Raw genomic sequence first — 20,904 nt, forward strand, 5'->3', positions numbered from 1 at the left:
CTCTATAGATTTAAAAACTATATTAAGTATCATTTGTTTATTCAAAATTTATGAGGATCAACAATGTTAACTAAAGAATTTAACACATAATTTGTGTAAGATCTGTTAGACGAGCCACGAGTGTTGGACGTTGGGTCTGCTTAGGGCATATAGTCAGGCGCTTAAAGTGAAAGTCTTACAGAACTAAGCCCCTCACTTGAGTCTCGGGGAGTTTTGCTAGAGCCCCTCCCAGGACGAGTCCCAACAAAATCTTTTAAAACACTGGCCGCTATAATCGCCTTTCGATTGTTGGAGGATCTATAACTAAAATCGATCGTTGAGAAGCTCGACAATGGATCTAACCCGCTCAGCAACAATGACACTCACGAATAACATATTGCAACAACAAAGCCACTAGGCACAATTGTAATTTATCGTCGTCATAAACATAAAAAAATATTTATATTTTCTTAGTGATCATGTTCGACTCTTAAAAGAAAATATTTTAGTAAAAGAAAAAAGAAAAAAGGTCGCAACGAATAAACCTCATAGAAAGGCCAAAATATTTAAATAGTAAAATATTGGCTCCTCCAAAAAGTCAAATGGTCATCTTACTCTACCGCATCATATTGGAGCGCATGAGACTCTATCAGGAATATAAACGCGTAACATCGAAACATGGAAACTGGTTGAATAATTGAGAATGTTGGAGGTAGATTCAACTCATAAGCAACCTCGTCAACTGTTCACGGCGGAGGAGTATGCTAAGATGTACTTGAGAGAAATGGTCAAGTTGCATGGAGTGTCTTTGTCCATTATTTCTGATCGTGGTACTCAATTCACTTCTCAATTTTGGAAGTCATTCCAAAAGGGTCTTGGCACAAAATTTAAGCTTAGAACGGTCCAAACCGATGGGCAAGCGGAGCGTACTATCCAAACTTTGGAAGATATGTTAAGGACTTGTGTAATTGATTTTAAGGGTAATTGGGATGACCATTTGCCATTGATAGAGTTGCCTATAATAATAGCTATCACTCGAGTATTGCTATGGCTCCATTTGAGGCTCTTTATGTTAGGAGGTGTAGATCTCTCATATGTTGGTTTGAGGTGGGTGAAGTTGCTTTGATAGGCCCCGAGTTAGTTCATGAGGCTATTGAGAAAGTTTGACTTATTAGAGAAAAGTTGAAAACGGCTTAAAGTCGACAAAAGTCATATGCCGATGTTAGAAGAAGGGATCTTGAATTTGAGGTTCATGATTGGGTTTCCATGAATATTACACCTATGAAGGGTGTAATGAGGTTTGGTAAGAAAGGGAAGATATGTAACTAGATCGTCAAACTCTTTCCCGCTATACCCAGCCGATTCTCAAGGACAAAAGATATAGCATTACATTTTAATAAATAGAGGATCTTAACACCCAATATATGGTCTCCTTCATCCATATCTTTCATGTCAATGATTTTGAAATTTTGACAGTTTCACGTGTGTATATTTAAGTTTTACCCTGTGTGCACCCAAAGGGTAGCTGCTGTGGGTTTCCCTTGTCATCAAAAAAAATATTTCAAAATTTTGTTGTTAATGGTATTTTATACTATATAATAATAAGTTAATTAAAACATGTAAAATTTTCAAAATGTAATGCCTATTGGCATACTATATTACTAATTCCAATAATTTCGAGCGAGTTTTTAGGCATCCCTCAAGTATAACCTAAACTTAGACTACATCCTTATAGTATAATTGTGAACAAAAAATTCAACTATCCCAAAACATGGCTAAACATCCTTTTGTTAACTATTGTTAAAAAACTAACAGAAATAAATACATGTGCTATGCACATGACTCCCCCCAAATCTCCATATGCTATAGATTGATTTCTTCATCTTCATAAACAATAGCATACATCATAGTTGGGACTTTCTTTCATGCTTTTGTGCAGAAAATTAATCTGCTCTAATTGCCCCACTTTCAGTCTATCCTTAAGCAATATTGCGTCCCTAACCGAGGGTTGGAATTAACTGCTCATATAACTGATCATTGCACTCATATTTTCGAAAGAAGCTAATAGCACTCGATAATTTAAAAGATGCACAGTGGTTGGAAATTCTTGAGACGCAATTTGGAGAAGAAATTAGCAGTCAAGAGGCATTTATATGAGACAATAAGGCTCATGTTAATAAGAAATACACCAAACATGTTTGTCTGAAGAGAGAATTTTGCTTAGTTGTGCGAGGTGCCGCTAGAAACATGATTTTTCAACAGTTGATAGGGTGCTTATAATTAAAAGTGTCATCCATAGAGTCTTCAATGCAATGATAAAGAAAATTCAAAATTTTTGTTCCTAGGTACTGTATTATGCAGAGGTACCAAAGAAACCGGATGAAATCAATAGAATAAGCACTTTTCATGTGCGACATTTGTTGACATTTACAATTTTACTATTAATCCTAGTTACACAGAAATGACTCCATGCTTTTCTACACCAAGAAAATGACACAACCCACTTCCAGGGAGGGCATATATATTACCAACTCTTAGAATTAATGCCTTGGAGTCGTCATACAAATTCATTCTCTTATGCAAGCAAAAAGGAAGCGAGACTAGTGTAATGCGCCTAGTTGAGAAATGATAAACAACGTCCATAGAACTACACTGCGTCTGAAAAAGAAGTAAGCCTACAAGAGGGAGGATTGATCTCACCTTGAAAAGAAAGAAGATGAGAATTTGAAATTGTAGTAAAAGTAATCGTTTTATGTTATATTAAATTTTTCGCAAATGTATCTTGTATGTTTGCCAAGCGCAATGAAAGTACTCTGAGTTGCCTAAAAACATTTATTTTTTCTTCATTTTTCCACCTTGAGCATTTTAACACTTAAAACCAACAAAAAAAATTAATATTTCATCTGAAAAATAGGACCAAAACTTGCACAAAAAAAATACACACAAGAAAACACCAAGGCAACTAAATAAATCGAAAAAAACTGATAAAACGATTTAAAAACTGATAATTCAGTACAGAAGCAGCCAAAAAATCAGCAAAACAATACCAAACTAGCAAAAAACAACAACACAATGGAAAAACAACAATTTTTTTTTGATAAACCAATATATAAACCTCAAGAAAATCAGCAAAACAACACCAAACTAGAATAAAACAGCAAAAACAAATTGCAGTACAATAGAAAAATTGGTAAACCACTAGTAAACAACACACATTTTGGCAAAACATAAGAAAAATAACATGAAGAGACCGGTAAAACAATAGAAATATCAATAAAAATATCGTACAATAGATGGGGATTTGGGGGAAGTCATGTGCTTGGCACATGTATTTGTTTCTGTTAGTTTTTTAACACTAGTTAACAGAAAGGATGTTTATATAAGTGTTGGGATAGTTAAAGGATGTTTTTTGTTCACAATTATACTATAAGAATGTATACTAAGTTTATGTTATACTTGAGAGATGATTTTAGCCTAAAACTTATTTCGAGCTGAAAATTCAGATAGCCAATTAGAAATTTCCAAACTTGTACTATGTCCGCTTCACCCGATTAGCGTATAGCGATGGTGGATGAGTGACTACCAGAACAGTGGCATTATTGCTGGAATATTCAACAGCTAGGGGAAAAAATGCAGGCTCTTGTGTCAGCACCAAGTAGCTGTTACATCAATTACACAGGAAGACGAAGATTTATACACAATAATCAATATCACACCTCCAAGAATTACCCCTTTTCTTCTTCTTCTTCATCACCCACTAAATCACTTTGTTTCTCAAGCACCCATTTGCCTTTTCAATCACAAAATCTTGTTCTGTATCAAAAACCCATTTCATTAATACCCAGAGGACAGCTTCTGTGTTCAAATTCGTCAACTGCCATTACTACTGATGACAACAAGAATAAGAGCTTTGGGGATTGGATCCAAAGTGTTGGGGAAACGATTTCTGTTTTGTTTCCTTTGTGGGTAGCTTTGGGTTGTTTGATTGGGCTGCTTAAACCTAGCTCATACAATTGGGTCAAACCTGAATGGACTGTGATGGGTATTACACTAACGATGCTTGGCATGGGAATGACTCTTACTTTTGATGACCTTCGTGGTGCTTTAGCCATGCCTAAAGAGTTGTTCTGCGGTTTCGTGCTTCAGTACTCGGTAATTTCTTTCATTGTTCAAACTGTAAATTTTTTGTACTTAGCATAGTGATTTCTTTGGGCCATTAAATGTGAATTGAGACGATTCTCAATGAGAATGACCAAGAAGTGACAATGGGTTAGGTAAGGAGGTATAGATATCACATAATTCCACTGAAAGATCTAATTTTGTTATGAATACGGCTTAAATTGAACAGTGGATGATTCATTTCCTGAGTATTGTTTTGATGCATTTCATACTCTTTAACTTGTAAGGCAGTATATTACCAAATACCAAATGCAAATCTGATATGAATCATTGCCACCAAGAGCATTTCGTTATGTGAAGACTTATTTAGGTTGAGATCAAGGGTGGAGCTAGAAGCCCGGGTACGGGTTCGTCCGAACCCAGGTACTTTTGATCAAATAGTGTATTTGTATTAGCAAGCTTATTAAATATGTACAAATATTAAGTTTAGAACCCAATTATTAACACTTGAAATTGTCGTTATGGACTCACTGGAGATGTATGATAGAGGCTCCGTGGATACCACTCCTTTAGGATGCAAACTGATACTGCCTTGATGTTATGTCACTAAATCTGGGGACTGTTTTTCTTGTCTAGACTGCATTTTCTTCCTCTGTAATTTTAGCTCTTTGATTGCAATACAAATATGCTTTTCCTTGAGATGAGGGTCTATCGGCAACAATCTCCCTACCTCCCAAGGTAAAGAGCAAGGTCTGCATACATACTACCCTCCCCAAACTTCACTTGTGGGATTACACTTGCTACGTTGCTGTTGTTGTTGATTGCAACACAAAATATGCTCTCCTGGATCTTGTTTTTTCTTGTTAAACTAATTGTTTGTTCTATTTGTTATCTTCTTTTTTGTACTCAATGAATTATGGACCTGCCCTTTTACTATACTGTACTTAAATACCAGACTTGGTTCCCCAATAGTATCCGTACACTTGATGCATGTCTACTCTAATTTAGAAGTTAATTGTTTATTTATCTTCTGACTAGAACTGAAGTTTGATACCATCCAACTCCTTCCTGCTTCATGAGCAAGATGATGAAATGATATGGATGAAGTATGCTGACAACTTGTAAGCCAGACGCCAGTACATAACCAAATACCAAATGCAAATCTGATATGAATTATAGCACTTCGCTGCCAAGAGCATTTCATTTTCTTCCTCTTGAATTTTAGCTCTTTGATTGCGACACAAATATATGCTCCCTGGACCTTGTTTTTTCTCGTCACTAATTGTATGCTCTATTTGTCATCTTCTTCTTTTGGTTCAAAATATTGCACTTCTTGTGACGTCTCTTATAAAATGTATTCTTTATTAATTGGACTTGTCCATATTTCTGGTTACCTTGTCGTTAATTAGTCATTTCATTGTCAATTATGATTACCTGCAATAGATTTGCTGTTTATCCCACAAACACCTAAGAAGATATATGCCCTGCTCAAATTCATTGGCATAGATAAGTTAACATGCTGTTTTCTGGTGTAGGTGATGCCTTTATCAGGATATTTTGTTAGTAAGCTATTAAATTTGCCATCCCATTATGCAGCAGGCTTGATATTGGTTGGCTGCTGTCCTGGAGGTATGCTCAACTAAACTCCTTTCCAAGCCTTCTACTTATAGGCATTCACTAATCATTTCATGCATTACTTTGCAGGGACAGCAAGTAACATTGTCACTTACATTGCACGGTAGGTTGACACGTTGAAGATTCTGTTATATCATCATATTTATTATTATCCTGTTTTGCTATTATTTTCATTATAATACCTACTAGGTGTTGATACTTCATTTTATTGCAGTGGAAATGTGGCGCTTTCAGTTTTGATGACTGCTGCAAGTACCCTATCTGCTGTGGTTGGTAGCTTTTATTTCATTATTTGGTTGATAAATATCTTAGCCAATATAAGACATTTATATCCGTGCATAGTGTGTCGTGTGTTCTATGCATCACAAGAACAATTGACCGAAAACAGTTTGTTCCTAAAAGAAACTTAGACGAAATAGTTCTTATTGAGAAATGTGTAACCTTTTTACTCTTGAGATGAAAGCTGCTGGACAACAAAGAAATGCGTTGTTGACAGAATAATCAACAAGCAACTAAAATAAAATTGGAGAGCTTCTTTTTCAAGTTACTTTGAGTTTGGGAATTCTCTTGATTCCAAAAGCATGTAAGCATTGGGAGGAGTTGGTCTATTTTCTCCTAAGAGCAATGCAGGCACAATAAGAATGTCAAAGCAGTCAATTGTTGTCATAGTCAAAGACAAAGCTTCAGTGCTAGTTACAATCATTTAAAAAATTTAATCAACCACTACCATCAGAGTAGTTGTGCAAACAGGTCCAACTAACTTACCTCTAGACTGCAATGAAGATGCGGGGTTAGAAGGCATAAAACTGAGTATTGAATGGTCATACAAATGTGTAAAGTCACCCTTCGAGGTGGCCCAGTGGTTTGGGCTTGGGACTTCCATGTTGGAGGTCTCAAGTTCGAAACCCCTTGCTAGCGAAAGCAAGGGGTTTGCCTTCTGGATCGAGCTCGTCGCACCGGACTTGCCTAGTGCGGGTTACCTCTCCTATGTGGTTTGCGAGCTATTGCATAGGAGCGGGGGTTTTACCCTATGCGCACCCAAAGGGTAGCGGCTATGGGTTTCCCTTGTCATAAAAGAAATAAAAATACAAATGTGTAAAGTCCAGAACATGAAAGTTTTTCTGTATACTCAAGAATAAGAAGATTTACGGTCTTCAAATGTTTTCTTATAAGTAGTTTTCTTAGATAGTTGATCCGTGTTGAACTATAACAACAAAATTATTGGTAGGAAAATCCGTGTTTGGGACTCATAAAAAAGACACAAATGGCTATCTTTATATCTAAATGTAATAAACAAAGTATTATATCATCTTGCCAATTAATAGGCCACCAGAGCACTGTTGTCTAAGACTGGCAGGCAGTTCTTTGTTAGTACACTCATATTCTTAAGTAATGTGGAAAAAGTTCCCACACTTCCCTTAATATCATTGCAGATACTCTCATCCTATTTGATGGTGTGAGAGCTCCCTTAAGTTAATTGACCTTTCTGGTTACACATGCAGGTGATGACTCCTTTTCTAACAGAGAAACTTGCAGGGCAATTTGTCGCAGTTGATGCAGCTGGGCTTTTCATGTCCACTTTACAGGTCCATTCCTTCATCTGGTTGTTGGCTTATCAATATTGTAGTTTGTCATAATTAATAAACTATAAACCCTGTCAAAATACAGGTGGTGCTTCTTCCTGTATTAGCTGGTGCATTTCTGAATCAGTATTTCAAAGGCCTTGTCAAATTTGTGTCTCCATTGATGCCACCTATTGCTGTAGCAACTGTTGCAGTTCTTTGTGGAAATGCAATTGCACAGAGTTCTTCCGCAATCCTTATGTCAGGTCAACAGGTTGTCATAGCTACTGCTCTTCTTCATGCGTCTGGCTTCTTCTTTGGCTATGTACTTGCGAGGATGCTTGGAGTTGATGTGTCCTCCTCAAGGACAATATCTATTGAAGTCGGCATGCAGGTAAGAAAATATTTGTTCACTTTCGATCCTCATTATATAACTGAAGAAACTATTCATAAATGCATTGCCAAAATGGCACCTGAAAAACAATCATGGCAAAGATAACACTTGAATAGTTAGATAAGCCCTTGATATATCATGCCTTTTAGTAAGGCTCTGTGTTGTCATTAAATTGTACTTTGTTTGTTGCAGAACTCGGTTCTTGGAGTAGTTCTAGCCACTCAGCACTTCGGTAATCCACTTACTGCAGTACCATGTGCAGTTTCTAGTGTTTGTCACTCGATATTTGGTAGTGCCTTGGCTGGCATATGGAGGCGTTCTATTCCAGATAAAGTGCAGGACTAAGTCACTCTGTTGGCAATCCTATGATGGTGTGTGTGAATCTAAGATTGTAGTTTTTTGCAGTGATCATCAAGCTTGGTACTCAAGTGAATTCGGAGGGTCTTTTTCTTTCTTTTTTTTGGGTGTTGATGTCTGGCGAATCAGCATTAACCTATCGGTTGTAAAACCAATTTTACTTTTCTGGTGGTGGCGGTAGTAAAACCTATCGGGAGTCGACTAAACATCTTGATCATTGGCAGGAAATTTATCTGCATTTGATCTCCAATTCTTGTTCAGTAATGATCGTGTTGGATGACTCGTGGTCTCGTATGTTCGTGTCGAGTGAGCAAGAGTAGTCTTGTGTCACAGTATTTAGTTAGCTTGCAACACCTTTATTCTCTCACATTACAAATTGAAACAAACTGAGTTTTTACTTAGAATGGTGATGTTGATTATTTCAACTAGTTTAAATTTTGAGAAACAAAATTGTGTTTTTCAATAGAATCCAGGAAGTCACTCCTAGTCAGGGGTGGATATATTGGGTAAATACTGATGCACGTGAACTCATGATCGCTCCACAAAACCAAGTATTATATGTACACTATTTTTTAGAATTGATATAATATTATTCAGTGGTACCCACGTTTCAAAAAGGTTGAATGGTTCACTTGGTTAGATGTTAAGTTATTTACCTAGAGAAATAAGGATCAATTCAATATCTCAATTCAATGCAGATGTATGCATTTATTTGAGCAGTAAACAATATATTCAGTTGAATTCACAAAACCTGTCGTAAATGAGACTCTTGGACTTTCCTACAAAGCATTTCCATATAGAGCTGTAAATAGAAGGGACCATATGCAAGTCAATAAATATAGAAATCTTGCTTTAGCAGGAAAGAATCCCAGGGAACAGCTAAAGTTCAAGAAAGGGTACAAATTCTGTTAATATATGCCAGAAATAATGTTCGAGTCCGTCATGTCTGTTGACTACAAATTTAACTATTTTTACTGTCCCAATTTATGTGAATGTATTTAATTGATCGAAAAACAGAACAGCTAAAGTTCAAGAAAGGGTACAAATTCTGTTAATATATGCCAGAAATAATGTTCGAGTCCGTCATGTCTGTTGACTACAAATTTAACTATTTTTACCGTCCCAATTTATGTGAATGTATTTAATTGATCGAAAAACAAACTTTTGAAATTTATGATTTATAACAAGAGTGTCACAAAAATTGAGACGAGTGGACTACATATTTGACAAAACCAGGCCTAAGAGTAGCATATAATTATAGAATGAGCAAAGCTACTTCTGAAACAGATGTGTGATACAAAATAACTTCATGTGGTCCTCTGCTGAATTTTATCACACTCACACCCACACCCCACTGTACATTTGCATATTGCAGATGTGTCAACAAATCATACAATCTCTTGAAACTTTAGTGGTTTTTCATATATATATATATAGGGTTTAGTTTCAGCGGCGGTTCAAAATTTTTTACCTTTTGGGATTTAAATTTGGAATCTCAAGGTGGATTTTGAATTCCCGAAATCACTGAGTCCTAACAAGGGATTCAAAATCTTTATATATACAAAAAAAATATTACATTATATATACAATATAATTTTTTATTAAGGGAATTCAGATGAACACCCTCACCCCTAGATACGCCCATATTCAGTTAAATACATTGCAACAGGCTCCATCTATATCTGCTTTGTTTAGTTAGACTGTGTTAGGTAGAAGAAACCTTGGAGAAAAATACTACTATATATCAATAATAAGGAGTCGCTATTGTTAGAGAGTGTTTTATCCCCAGGTCTCAATGTGAAATTTTTTGATGCGAATCTGGATTAGTCGGATTTCAAAACAAATATCGAACATAAAAAAAAAAAAAAACCTGCATGGTTTATATCTGTTTCTGTTATGATGGACCAGGATCGCAAATAGGACATGTTTGGACCCAGGGGCAGAATTAAGTTAAAATAGGGTTCAATTGATTTCCTAGAATATGTACTGCCTTCCAATGAGACTATACAATAATACAAATTAAAGCAGCAGGAAGGTTGGAATATATCAAATCTGTCTTTAAAGAATAGCTCCGCACCTTACTCATTGTGCAATGACAGCGTTTCTATCGAAAAATTACATTGTTTGAATAGGGTAAAAATGAATTTGTTTGTTATCTTAAGCTTTTAAATTCGCGCTCTACATAAGTAACTTTTTTTTTTATGACAAAGGAATCCCATAGCTGTTATTTTTTGGGCGCAAAATAAAACCCCCACTCCTATGCAATAGCTCGCAAACCACAGAGGTATCCCGCACTGGGCTTGATCGACCCAGGCCAGAAGGAAAACCTCTTCCTTTCACTGGCAAGGAACTTCGAACTTGAGACCTTCAACATGAAAGTTTCAAGCCCAAACCACTGGATCATTCGGGTTAAATGTCAAAACAAGTTCAAAAATAGTGACAAGGAAAAGTTTCTCGTATGATAAGCACTTTTACTTTCAATTATAAGATTATGAATTCAAATCACCGTGAAAATAAAAAGGACGAAAGCTATTCTGAGAAGAGGTAAAAAAAAGTAATTGCATTAGACCATAGGTAAAAGTCACAAATATGATATTCTATGAGTTTTTCAAAATCACGTGTATAATTTATTTATTTTTAGTTTCGTTAGGACCTACTGCAACCCATCTCAAACTTTATGTCACATGAGAATTCATTTTTTGAGAAACAAAAGGAGCTTTTAATTCTTGATATTTGTGAGGTGGAACAAACAAATGAAAGTAGACAAATTAAATATAGTACATTAAACTCGTGATTATTTGATATACTTTTCGTCCACTTTTACTTATTCATTTATATTAAAATTCAATATTTATTTTTATGTAATCAATTAAACAATTAAAATAGATAATATTTTATACATTTCATATGTATAAGAATGATAGATAAGAAATATGAGAATATTGAGATGATGTGTTCAAGTTCATGACGGCTCTGTACGTAAAGTGTGTTTCCTTAGTAAGTGATTCAATTCTTCCTTATTTTTGGTTTAAGAAAGTGATTCAATTATGATATAAAATGTACTTTTTTGTTTAAAGTTTCCACATCACATATTTAAAAGAGGAAATTTCGCAAATAGCCACTAAAAATAATTTAATTAGGCTTCATAGCTATGGTTTGTTAATTATTATCCGTAGCTACATGTTAGAGGGAGGAGAGACGCGAGCGAAACTAGGAGAGGGAGGAGAGAGGCAAGCGAGAGAGGGCAAAGAGTGGAGAGAGGTGAATTATATTTGTATATATGTCAGATAATTGTGTGTGTATATATATAACTGGTATACATATGTATTTGTATGTCTGACAAGCGAGATTGGGAGAGGCGAGCGAGAGAGGGCAGAGAGAAGAGAGACGCACGTAATTATAGCTAAAAAGAGGCTGCGAGTGGTAATTAATTCAAACTATAGCTATGTTACCTAATTAACTAGTATATGTTTGCTTATCCGCGTAATTTCTCCCATTTAAAATCATATAATTAAGAGACATTTTAATACATTTGACATATCAATCATTTTAGACCATTAGATTTAAAAAAATTATTCACTTACTTAAATTAGGTTGTAGACATTGAAATTTATAAGACTTTACCCGACGTGTTCAATTCTAGTTGGGACCCTAGTTCATGTCTATATAAACAATACTATATTATATATATGCCTATAGGCTATAGCTTATATAAAGGATATTATATATCTTTAAAGAGTATCTCGAATATCTCATAAACTCTTGGGATATTGATAAAGAGATCAAGATATGTCCGACTCTTTCTTGATAATCAAATACTTCAAGAAGATCCACAAATCTTTTCAAAGAGATCAAATTCAAATCATTATAGTTCGAGAGATACGTCACTAACGGAAAAATCTTAGTAAAGAATCAATGAAGGAATAAAATCATACTCATATCGTTTTATCAATAATATTCTTATTTTTTCAGATTTTATTCGTGGTTAACTTATATTTCATATATATATATATTAGTTTTCTTTTGGTATAATAATTGACTTAAGAAACAAACAAAATGAGGGAAAGTGCGAAGAACCTGTGTTGTTCAAACTTATTCGTGAATATGACCTTTGCCCCTTTGCCAACCTGCCCGACTCAACTTCTCTTTGTCTCTCCTTTCTCTCTTCACTTATTCCTAAATTACCCCCCATTTCAACTTCTTTTTTTTTGTTACTTTTAGAATTTAAATTATATATAATAACACTCTCAATAATTTTTATATTATCCATATTGTTAACATGATATAACAAAGGTTCCTTCTGTTTCAGTTTATATGATGTAGTTTGATTGAGTAAAGTTAATTTTAAAAAAGAAACTTTTAAATTCTGGTCTAAAATAAGTCATAGATTTTGTGTGGCATGAAATAGTCATTAAGGGTAAAATGAGAATTTTATAGTTAAACTGTTATTGAATAGAAAAATGTGTTATTCTTTTTATGACTGACCAAAACGAAAAGTGTCAAATGATTTATTGGAACAAAAAAAATAGTAATTTTACCTTATTTTTTATGATACGTATAGCGTTTTGATGATACAAAATGTATAAAACATTACACTTGCGATAATGTGAAGTGGAGGGCAGGGAAACAAGAGAGATTATATATGATGTAGTCCAAAGTTCAAATCGTTATAGAAATAATTGTGCGATACAACTTACAAGTGTTATATTATACACTTATCATGACTGAAATAATTAATTAAGTGTCATTACATGGAAAAATTGAAGTTATTGAAAGATATTTGGAGGAAAAATGAAAGTTACACAAAGGATTTAAATGACAAACAAAAGTTACTAAAGTATGCCTTTCTCCAAAAAGTTAAATAGCTCTTGCCTACGTACATTACATACATTAGCTTACAAAAAATATTTATTTGGTCCCATGTTAATGTCCCCATCAAATAGCCATCAGTACTCTTAGATGGTAAATATTATAATATTCCTTCTAGTTCGATATAAATAAATCATTCAAAATTTAAAAATGTATTAACTTCTTTTTCTAGAATTATTTTTTATTTAATTTGATTTCAACTATTTTTAAATCTCATTAAGAAGAATTTGGAAAGACTTAAAAGAGTAATAAAGACAAGTTGTCTTTTAATTATTGTCTTTAAATATGGAATGTATCATATCTTAATAATTCTTTTATATTAATTAGAGGAAAATAGTATTTCCAACCAAACACCGTTAGAAAGTGCTTTTTCATCTTTGGCAAAAATGAAATAAAATAAAACTACTTAATTATAAAACGTTAGTAGTAATTTCAAAAAATTCAAAAACAAATTTCGCTGATTACATTTTTAAAACTAATTTATTGGTATATGTCTTTGTAATTACATAAGGGTAGTCATGGAAGTTCCTATCATTTTTGTCAGGTCATGCTCTTCCCATATCTACAATAATTTATGTCCTCTTCTTGTTATTATTAATTGTTTCAAATTATATATCCCCTCCTAACTCCAAAAAAATCAGTACATATATTCTCTTCATTCTTTGTTATCTCCATATCCCAAACCCATAAAAGGAAAAAAAAAATTAATGGCTAGTCATCATGAACTTGAACTATCAAATAATTATAGTGATCGAAGTGATGATGACATGGACGAGGAAGAGCAAGATAACATAGAAGATGAGGAACAAGAAGATGATAATTCTAATGACTACAACATTTGTAGTGGTCGTAGTCGAAGAGGAGGACTAACAAACTTTTTCTCGTGGAAAGTCATAGACCCTAGAGCGCCTTGGGTTCAAGAATGGAATAGAGTATTTTTATTAGTATGCGCCACGGGGCTATTTGTGGATCCTCTTTTTTTCTACGCCCTTTCTATAAGCGAGACTTGCATGTGCCTTTTTATCGACGGTTGGTTCGCGGTAACGGTCACGGTTCTTCGATGCATGACCGATGCGATGCATTTATGGAACATGTGGATACAATTCAAGATGCATAAATTACGTCCTTACGATGGAAAAATGGATGAAAATCGAATTAGTAGTAGTAGTCGAGGTTCTCGACTACATCAAGACCAGAGTTTTCGATGTTTTGTGGCCTTACGATACTTGAAATCCAAGAAGGGTTTCTTTTTCGATCTCTTTGTCATCCTTCCTTTACCTCAGGTGCGTTTGTTGAATATTTTTTATCTAACAGGTTAAATTTTTAGATGTTGATCGATGAAGTATAAGCTAAACACAAAGAATCAAAGAAAATATAAACCTAGATGATTCTTTTGTGGTGTATGTACAATATATTGTGATGATAAATGGTGATGCGTGTTTTGTATTTTAGTATGAAATTGTTAGTAAAAGAAGACAAAGGCATGCATGTCATGGCCGTTGGTTCTTATGCACGCCGTGATAACTTTGCGTTACGGTTCGGTCGAATTCAATAATTTTTTATTAAAATTATTATATTATTTTTAAGACATTCATTAAATATTACTACAAATTTATTACTATTATAACCTCGAGTTATTACTTTTAGGATCCAATAACTTAAAACGATTAGAATCACAAAGCCATAAACTTCAGATTCTGCATCTCGTCTGTTTTTTGTAGAGAAAGAGGAACTCAAACAAATTTGTACGATAATATAATGAGGAGTAGTCTACCTCACAGATATCTCCCAAGTCTATTTTTTTATTTTCTTCTATATATAGCTTCTGAGTCACCAATAGCCCCTTTGGGTTAGATGTTTAAAAGTAGATTATAAACATCAAGTGTTCAAAAATGGTTTTAGGTACTAAATTAGTTTTATAAATAAGCAATTACTATATATATTTGGATAGAAGTAGTGAAATTGATAAAAAGAATTGATAAACATTTAACAAATAGTATTCAATATTTTAAAAAAAAAACCCTACTCCTATAATCTATTTATAACTAAAAAAAAGGGGGGCCCTCTAAAAAAATTTTTACTTGTCCTTTTTTTTTTTTTAATATTATAGAATCAACACTATATAATGAACAGATAAAAGGATGATTTTCAGACTTTATATTTCATATTTTAAATATATATATATGTATGGACAAAAACGGATGCCAAACTCGAATTTGTGATCGTGATGTGTATAAAATGTATCTTGAAGCCGCAAGATTTTAGTTGATACTGCTAGAAATAAAGATTTTCTCACCGTAAATTAGTAGAAAATTTGTGTTATAAAACATAATGTTTTAATTTATTTTTCACCAAATCAGCTAGAAAAATACATAGCGTGAGAAACAAACTCTCATTGATATATTGGAAAGCTTCCTCATAATTACTATTTTTTTTTTCACATTGATTCAATCAAATCGCCGCTGAACATTTTTCAATGAGAAAATAGTGATTTTTAAGTTGTGCGAACACCAACATTATTAGGAGTCGTTTGGTATGAGGTATAAGGTATAATAATCCAGGGATAAAATGCATGATTATTTTCTCCTACGTTTGGTTGGAGATACTCCCTCTGTCCCTAATTACTTGTCCACTTTTGAATTGACACACCTATTAAGAAAGCAATTATTGACATAGTGAGTTTACCATTTTACCCCTATTAATTATGAAGTGGATGGATTAAAAATTCAAGATTTTCAAGAAATTCCATCTTTTTCAAAGTAATTAATTGAGGGTATAATAGGTAAAATTATTTTATCCTTTCTTGATTTGTCAAAATTGACAAGTAATTAGGGACAACTATAAAAGGAAAAGTGGACAAGTAATTATGGACAGAGGGAGTATTATATTAGACAACCCTGGAATATTAATTCCACCATTTATATCTTAGTGATAAGATTAGTTATATATCTCATAAACATGGAGGAATAACTTATCTTAGGATAACTTATTCCAGAATATTTAATTAATAATTAATTACGAGATAACTTGTTCCGAACCAAGCGATCAAAATAAAATTACCTCATTAATTAATAGGACTATCCATATTTTTGACATGTACATTCAGTAGCTTAGTAAATAATATTTATTAATTTTAGAAGTTTGAGGGAATTATTAATTAATAATTTGATATTATTTTGTTGCAGATAGTAATGTGGGTAGGGATTCCAGGTTTACTGGAGAAAGGATATACAACAACAGTGATGACAGTGTTATTAATAATGTTTCTGTTTCAATATCTGCCCAAAATTTATCACTCAGTTTGCCTACTAAGACGCATGCAGAATCTCTCTGGATACATTTTTGGTACTGTTTGGTGGGGAATTGCTCTTAACTTGATTGCTTATTTTGTTGCCTCTCACGTAAGTATTCACTATTTTCATATTCAATTCGTTCATTTTTATTTGTTCAGTATTTTAAAAAATAGATTTTTATTTTTACTTATCATTTTTAACATATCAAGAAAAGATAATTAATATTTTCTTGTTTTATTAGACATAATACATATACATGTTCTTTAATTTGTTCTCATTTGATATTTATATCTTTCGATTTTGGGTGTGCGTGCACAATAGATACTTAAACTTGTATAAAGTTGAATGAGTAGATACACTACATGACAATTTGTATGAGACGCCATGTGTTTACTTGTTCAACTTTATACAAGTTTTAAGTAACTAATATTGTGCATATCCAAAGTTGAAGGACAAACATAAATGTTAATTAACGTCAAGTTAAAAGACACGTTTATGTTTCATACCGAATTGTTACACTCTAAAATATGAGCATATATACAGGCAGTGGGAGCATGTTGGTACTTGCTAGGAATCCAAAGGGCAGCAAAATGTTTGAAACAACAGTGCAGAGTTACAAATGGTTGTAGCCTAAGAATGTTGGCATGTGAAGAGCAAATATTTTATGGAACAAGTAGTTTGGTGAAGCATAAAAGTAGAGTCATATGGGGTGAGACCAAAATTCCAAGATCAACATGTCTAGCCTCTGAACACAATTTTGATTATGGAGTTTATAAATGGACTGTTCAACTTGTCACAAATGAGAATCGTTTCGAGAAAATATTATTTCCCATCTTCTGGGGTCTTATGACTCTCAGGTACGTACGTACATATTTTACTTTATCTCTTTAATTTAAAAGGTGACCCATCACTTCTTGAAAACATGGATTAGCTTTAAGAATTTATCAGTAATTCCTAGCTAATTCATCGCTAAATAGCTTCTGGCTAATTGAATTTTTATATTATCCGTTTCTAATTTATAACTAAATGAGATTAACATAGAATTTTTACTATTTAACTATGGAAAAAAATCTGTCACTAATTTCTTATTTTCGTGTAGTGTGTCTTGTCTAATCTACATAATAAGATACAGTTTTTATACTATTTGATTGACTGATATAAGAGAAAATTTTAGTAAGAAATGAAAGATCACTAATAACTTCCTTCCGTTCATATTATCTGTCTTTTTGAGATTTTTGTACAACTTTAAAAATGAATATTTAGTAGCCCTTAATTAGTCATAGGAGTATTTGTTTTTGATTTCTCTTTTAAACGTTTCACTTAATTATAGCCATTAAAACAATCAGAGGCGGATGTAGCGTTGTCATGACACCGTTTTTATCTTTAAACTCAATATTTTCGATGCAAAATAAATAGTAGTAGGTTGGAAGTCTGACCCCATAAAATAATTTACTTGTCACTGTAGTATAAAATAACAAATCAGAATATTGTATTTAATTATATGATAATTTTACATGCAGTACATTTGGCAATTTAGAGAGCACAACAGATTGGTTGGAAGATGTATTCATAATCATTGTTCTCACTACTGGTCTTCTTCTTGTCACTATGTTGATTGGTAATATCAAGGTAACCTTCCTAAACATGAATCTCAATATAGCTATTGAATTTTCTTGACTTATTTGTGTATTTATAATTTTATATTTTGAATTTCTTTAGTGTAAATTCTGACTCTGTTATTGTCAACATTGACAATAGAGAACATGCAATGTTATTAGGGGTTGTTTGATTGTTGATTATAGTTATGTGCGTAAGGATTGGTTTAGGTATGACCTAGTTATTCCATCTTCTATATATATTGCATAAAATAAAATACATAAATTGACTCAGAACTTGTACTACATGTTTTATTTGTGTAGAATTATAGAATGATGGACAAACATAGTACGTATTATGTTGAATTGTATACCAAGTGCATACGTAAACAATTCACTCCCTAACCAGCAACCAAACAATGTAATGGTGTTGTATATGTTATGGTCATATAATAGTAATTATAATAATGTTGTGGTGAAGGTATTCTTGCATGCAACAACATCAAAGAAACAAGCAATGCAACTAAAAATGAGAAATGTAGAATGGTGGATGAGGAGAAGAAGGTTGCCTCAAGGATTCAAGCAAAGGGTCAGAAATTATGAAAGGCATAGATTTGCAGCAACAAGAGGAGTTGATGAATATGAGATGATAAGCAACCTTCCTGAGGGACTTAGAAGAGACATCAAATATCATCTTTGTTTGGACTTGGTTAGACAGGTAAACTTTTTCTTATTTTCCTTTTTAGTCTGTTTAAAAAAATACTATTTTTTCTGTCTCAATTTATATGACTTACTTTTCGTTTTAGTCAGTTCCAAAAAGAATGACACATTTCTATATTAAGTAATAATTTAATTTTAAAATGCTTATTTTATCCTTAATAAAATGATTTATAGTCACACAAACATCTATCACTTATTTTAGACCACAATTTTCAAGTCTTTCTTTCTTTATTAAGCTCCGTGCCGAGTCAAACTAATTTAATGAGACAGAGGGAGTATCTTTTTTACATTAATTCTAACTTCTCGGAAAAGGGCATTTTTCACTCATTTAGTAACTATAGGGGAATTTTTGGACCAAAGTATTGACTGCAAAGACAATTTTGAACCAAAGTATTGACGGTAAGGGCATTTTTGAGTCAAACAATAAACGGGGGACATTTGGTCATTTCACATAGTTTAAAGGCGTTTTTGGCCATTTCCCCTAAAATTTATAATTTTGTTTTACTTGCTAAATTTTATGTCAAATTAAAATCGGACAAACAAGTTAAAATGGAATGAGGATTAAAACTTAGGAACAAGCTAAGTTATCCTAATTATCCTGGGATAACTTATCCTACCATGTATATGAGATAACTTATCCCAATACTATGGTATACATGGTGGGATAAGTTGTCCCAAACATGGCAACCAAACAAGACACCAATTTTTTTTATCCCAGGACTATTTTTTTATTCCTTGACTATTTATTCTTATCCCTAACACCAAACAATCCAACTTGCTGTACAAGTACGTACCCTTTTCTAGAATTTGATTGGTCAGTGTATTCTTAGTTTAAAGGGACTGATAACACAATGGGCCTAAAATGTGAGATTGATGGTCATTCAATTTTGATTTTATTTAATTCAATTATATTTTGTAACGAAAAAATCGTTCGATTTTATTATAATATTTACGGAATTCATTAAATTATTTTTTGTAATAAAAAAGTCACACAACGGGTATGTTGTTGTGATTCTTAGGCAAAGTTGAATAGAAATAGCATTCTAACTTTCTGTTATATTTGTGCAAAGTAATGTTATTTTTCTTACAAGAAATAGTCTAGTAACTTTGGTGAAATAAAATAAAAATTGAGTGGTCGTTTACGCAATCAACTAAGCTTATCTGGGATAGAATCATTCATATGTAATTGCCCAAACTAATTATTTTTTGCACATATTTATTCAGGTTCCTTTGTTTCAACATATGGATAATTTGGTCCTGGAGAACATATGCGATCGCGTCAAGTCCTTGATTTTCACAAAGGGGGAAACCGTAAGTTTAAATGTCATGTAAACATTCATATTCCTAGTACATGTTGCTTGTAAGAGGTGACAAATATTTCGTAGAATTAGTCAACGTGCCTACAAACTGATCCAAACGCCACGATTTTTTTCTTAAAGATAACAAGAGAAGGTGATCCAGTTCAAAGAATGTTGTTCATAGTGAGAGGCCATCTCCAAAGCAGTCAAGAACTTCGAGATGGTGTCAAAAGTTGTTGCATGTTAGGCCCTGGAAACTTCAGCGGCGACGAACTTCTCTCATGGTAATGTTACAAGTGATTTAAAATATTTCGGAGGAGAGTAGTTTGTGTTTGGCTAATTAATTTGAAAAATTGGTCTAGTAAACTAAGAAGGTAGTGTATACAAGGTTAATTGATGGTCCTATCTGTGTATGACATCGGAATAATCACTATAATAGAATGATAACACCTTTGGCTTCCCAAAAGCTTGGGTAAACAGGCTTTTGTATATTTTGACATGTTTCAAGCCTAAATCTTTTGTGTTTTTCATTCTTTTTTTTCCCCAACAGGTGCCTCCGGAAACCCTTTGTGGAGCGTCTACCGCCTTCCTCCTCATCGCTAGTGACTCTCGAGACCACAGAAGCGTTTGGCCTCGAAGCAGACGATGTCAAGTATGTCACTCAACATTTTCGCTACACATTTGTGAATGAGAAAGTGAAGAGAAGCGCCAGATATTATTCTCCAGGATGGCGAACTTGGGCTGCCGTTGCTATTCAGTTGGCCTGGAGGAGATATAGACACCGGTTGACACTCACATCGTTGTCGTTCATTCGACCAAGAAGACCGTTGTCTCGATCTTCGTCGTTGACAGAAGACAGACTCAGGCTTTATACAGCTTTGCTCACTTCACCAAAGCCTAATCAGGATGATTTTGATTTTTAAGAAAAGCAACAAACAAAGAATTCTCCTGTGGAATGTAACGTTCTTTTCTGTTATGAGAAAGGAACACATCCCCCTCCTTCTATATGTCCTTCGATTGTGGTATGTAGTAACCTCTCCGTTTCAATTTATGTGAATTCATGTTTGATCAGACACGGAGTTT

The 20,904-nt window shown here is 33.4% G+C and overlaps 2 protein-coding genes across 2 annotated transcripts; both read left to right on the forward strand.

Moving 5' to 3' along the window:
• Positions 1–3,508: 3,508 nt before the first annotated feature.
• LOC125820873 (probable sodium/metabolite cotransporter BASS1, chloroplastic) lies at positions 3,509–8,413 on the forward strand. The gene is made up of 7 exons (XM_049500296.1): positions 3,509–4,131; positions 5,634–5,727; positions 5,803–5,836; positions 5,948–6,002; positions 7,236–7,319; positions 7,402–7,689; positions 7,882–8,413. The coding sequence occupies exons 1-7, from the start codon at positions 3,610–3,612 to the stop codon at positions 8,032–8,034; spliced, it is 1,230 nt and encodes a 409-aa protein (XP_049356253.1). The 5' UTR covers positions 3,509–3,609; the 3' UTR covers positions 8,035–8,413.
• Positions 8,414–13,560: 5,147 nt separating this feature from the next.
• On the forward strand, positions 13,561–20,761 carry LOC125820869 (cyclic nucleotide-gated ion channel 4-like). Its single transcript, XM_049500291.1, has 8 exons — positions 13,561–14,198; positions 16,101–16,316; positions 16,752–17,065; positions 17,729–17,837; positions 18,285–18,521; positions 19,748–19,834; positions 19,963–20,105; positions 20,372–20,761. Exons 1-8 carry the CDS (start codon positions 13,623–13,625, stop codon positions 20,742–20,744), a joined length of 2,055 nt encoding a protein of 684 aa, XP_049356248.1. The 5' UTR covers positions 13,561–13,622; the 3' UTR covers positions 20,745–20,761.
• Positions 20,762–20,904: the final 143 nt, after the last annotated feature.

This window comes from Solanum verrucosum, unplaced genomic scaffold (genome assembly GCF_900185275.1).
Source record: "Solanum verrucosum unplaced genomic scaffold, falcon-dt-bn FXZP01000289.1, whole genome shotgun sequence".
Taxonomy (NCBI): domain Eukaryota; kingdom Viridiplantae; phylum Streptophyta; class Magnoliopsida; order Solanales; family Solanaceae; genus Solanum; species Solanum verrucosum.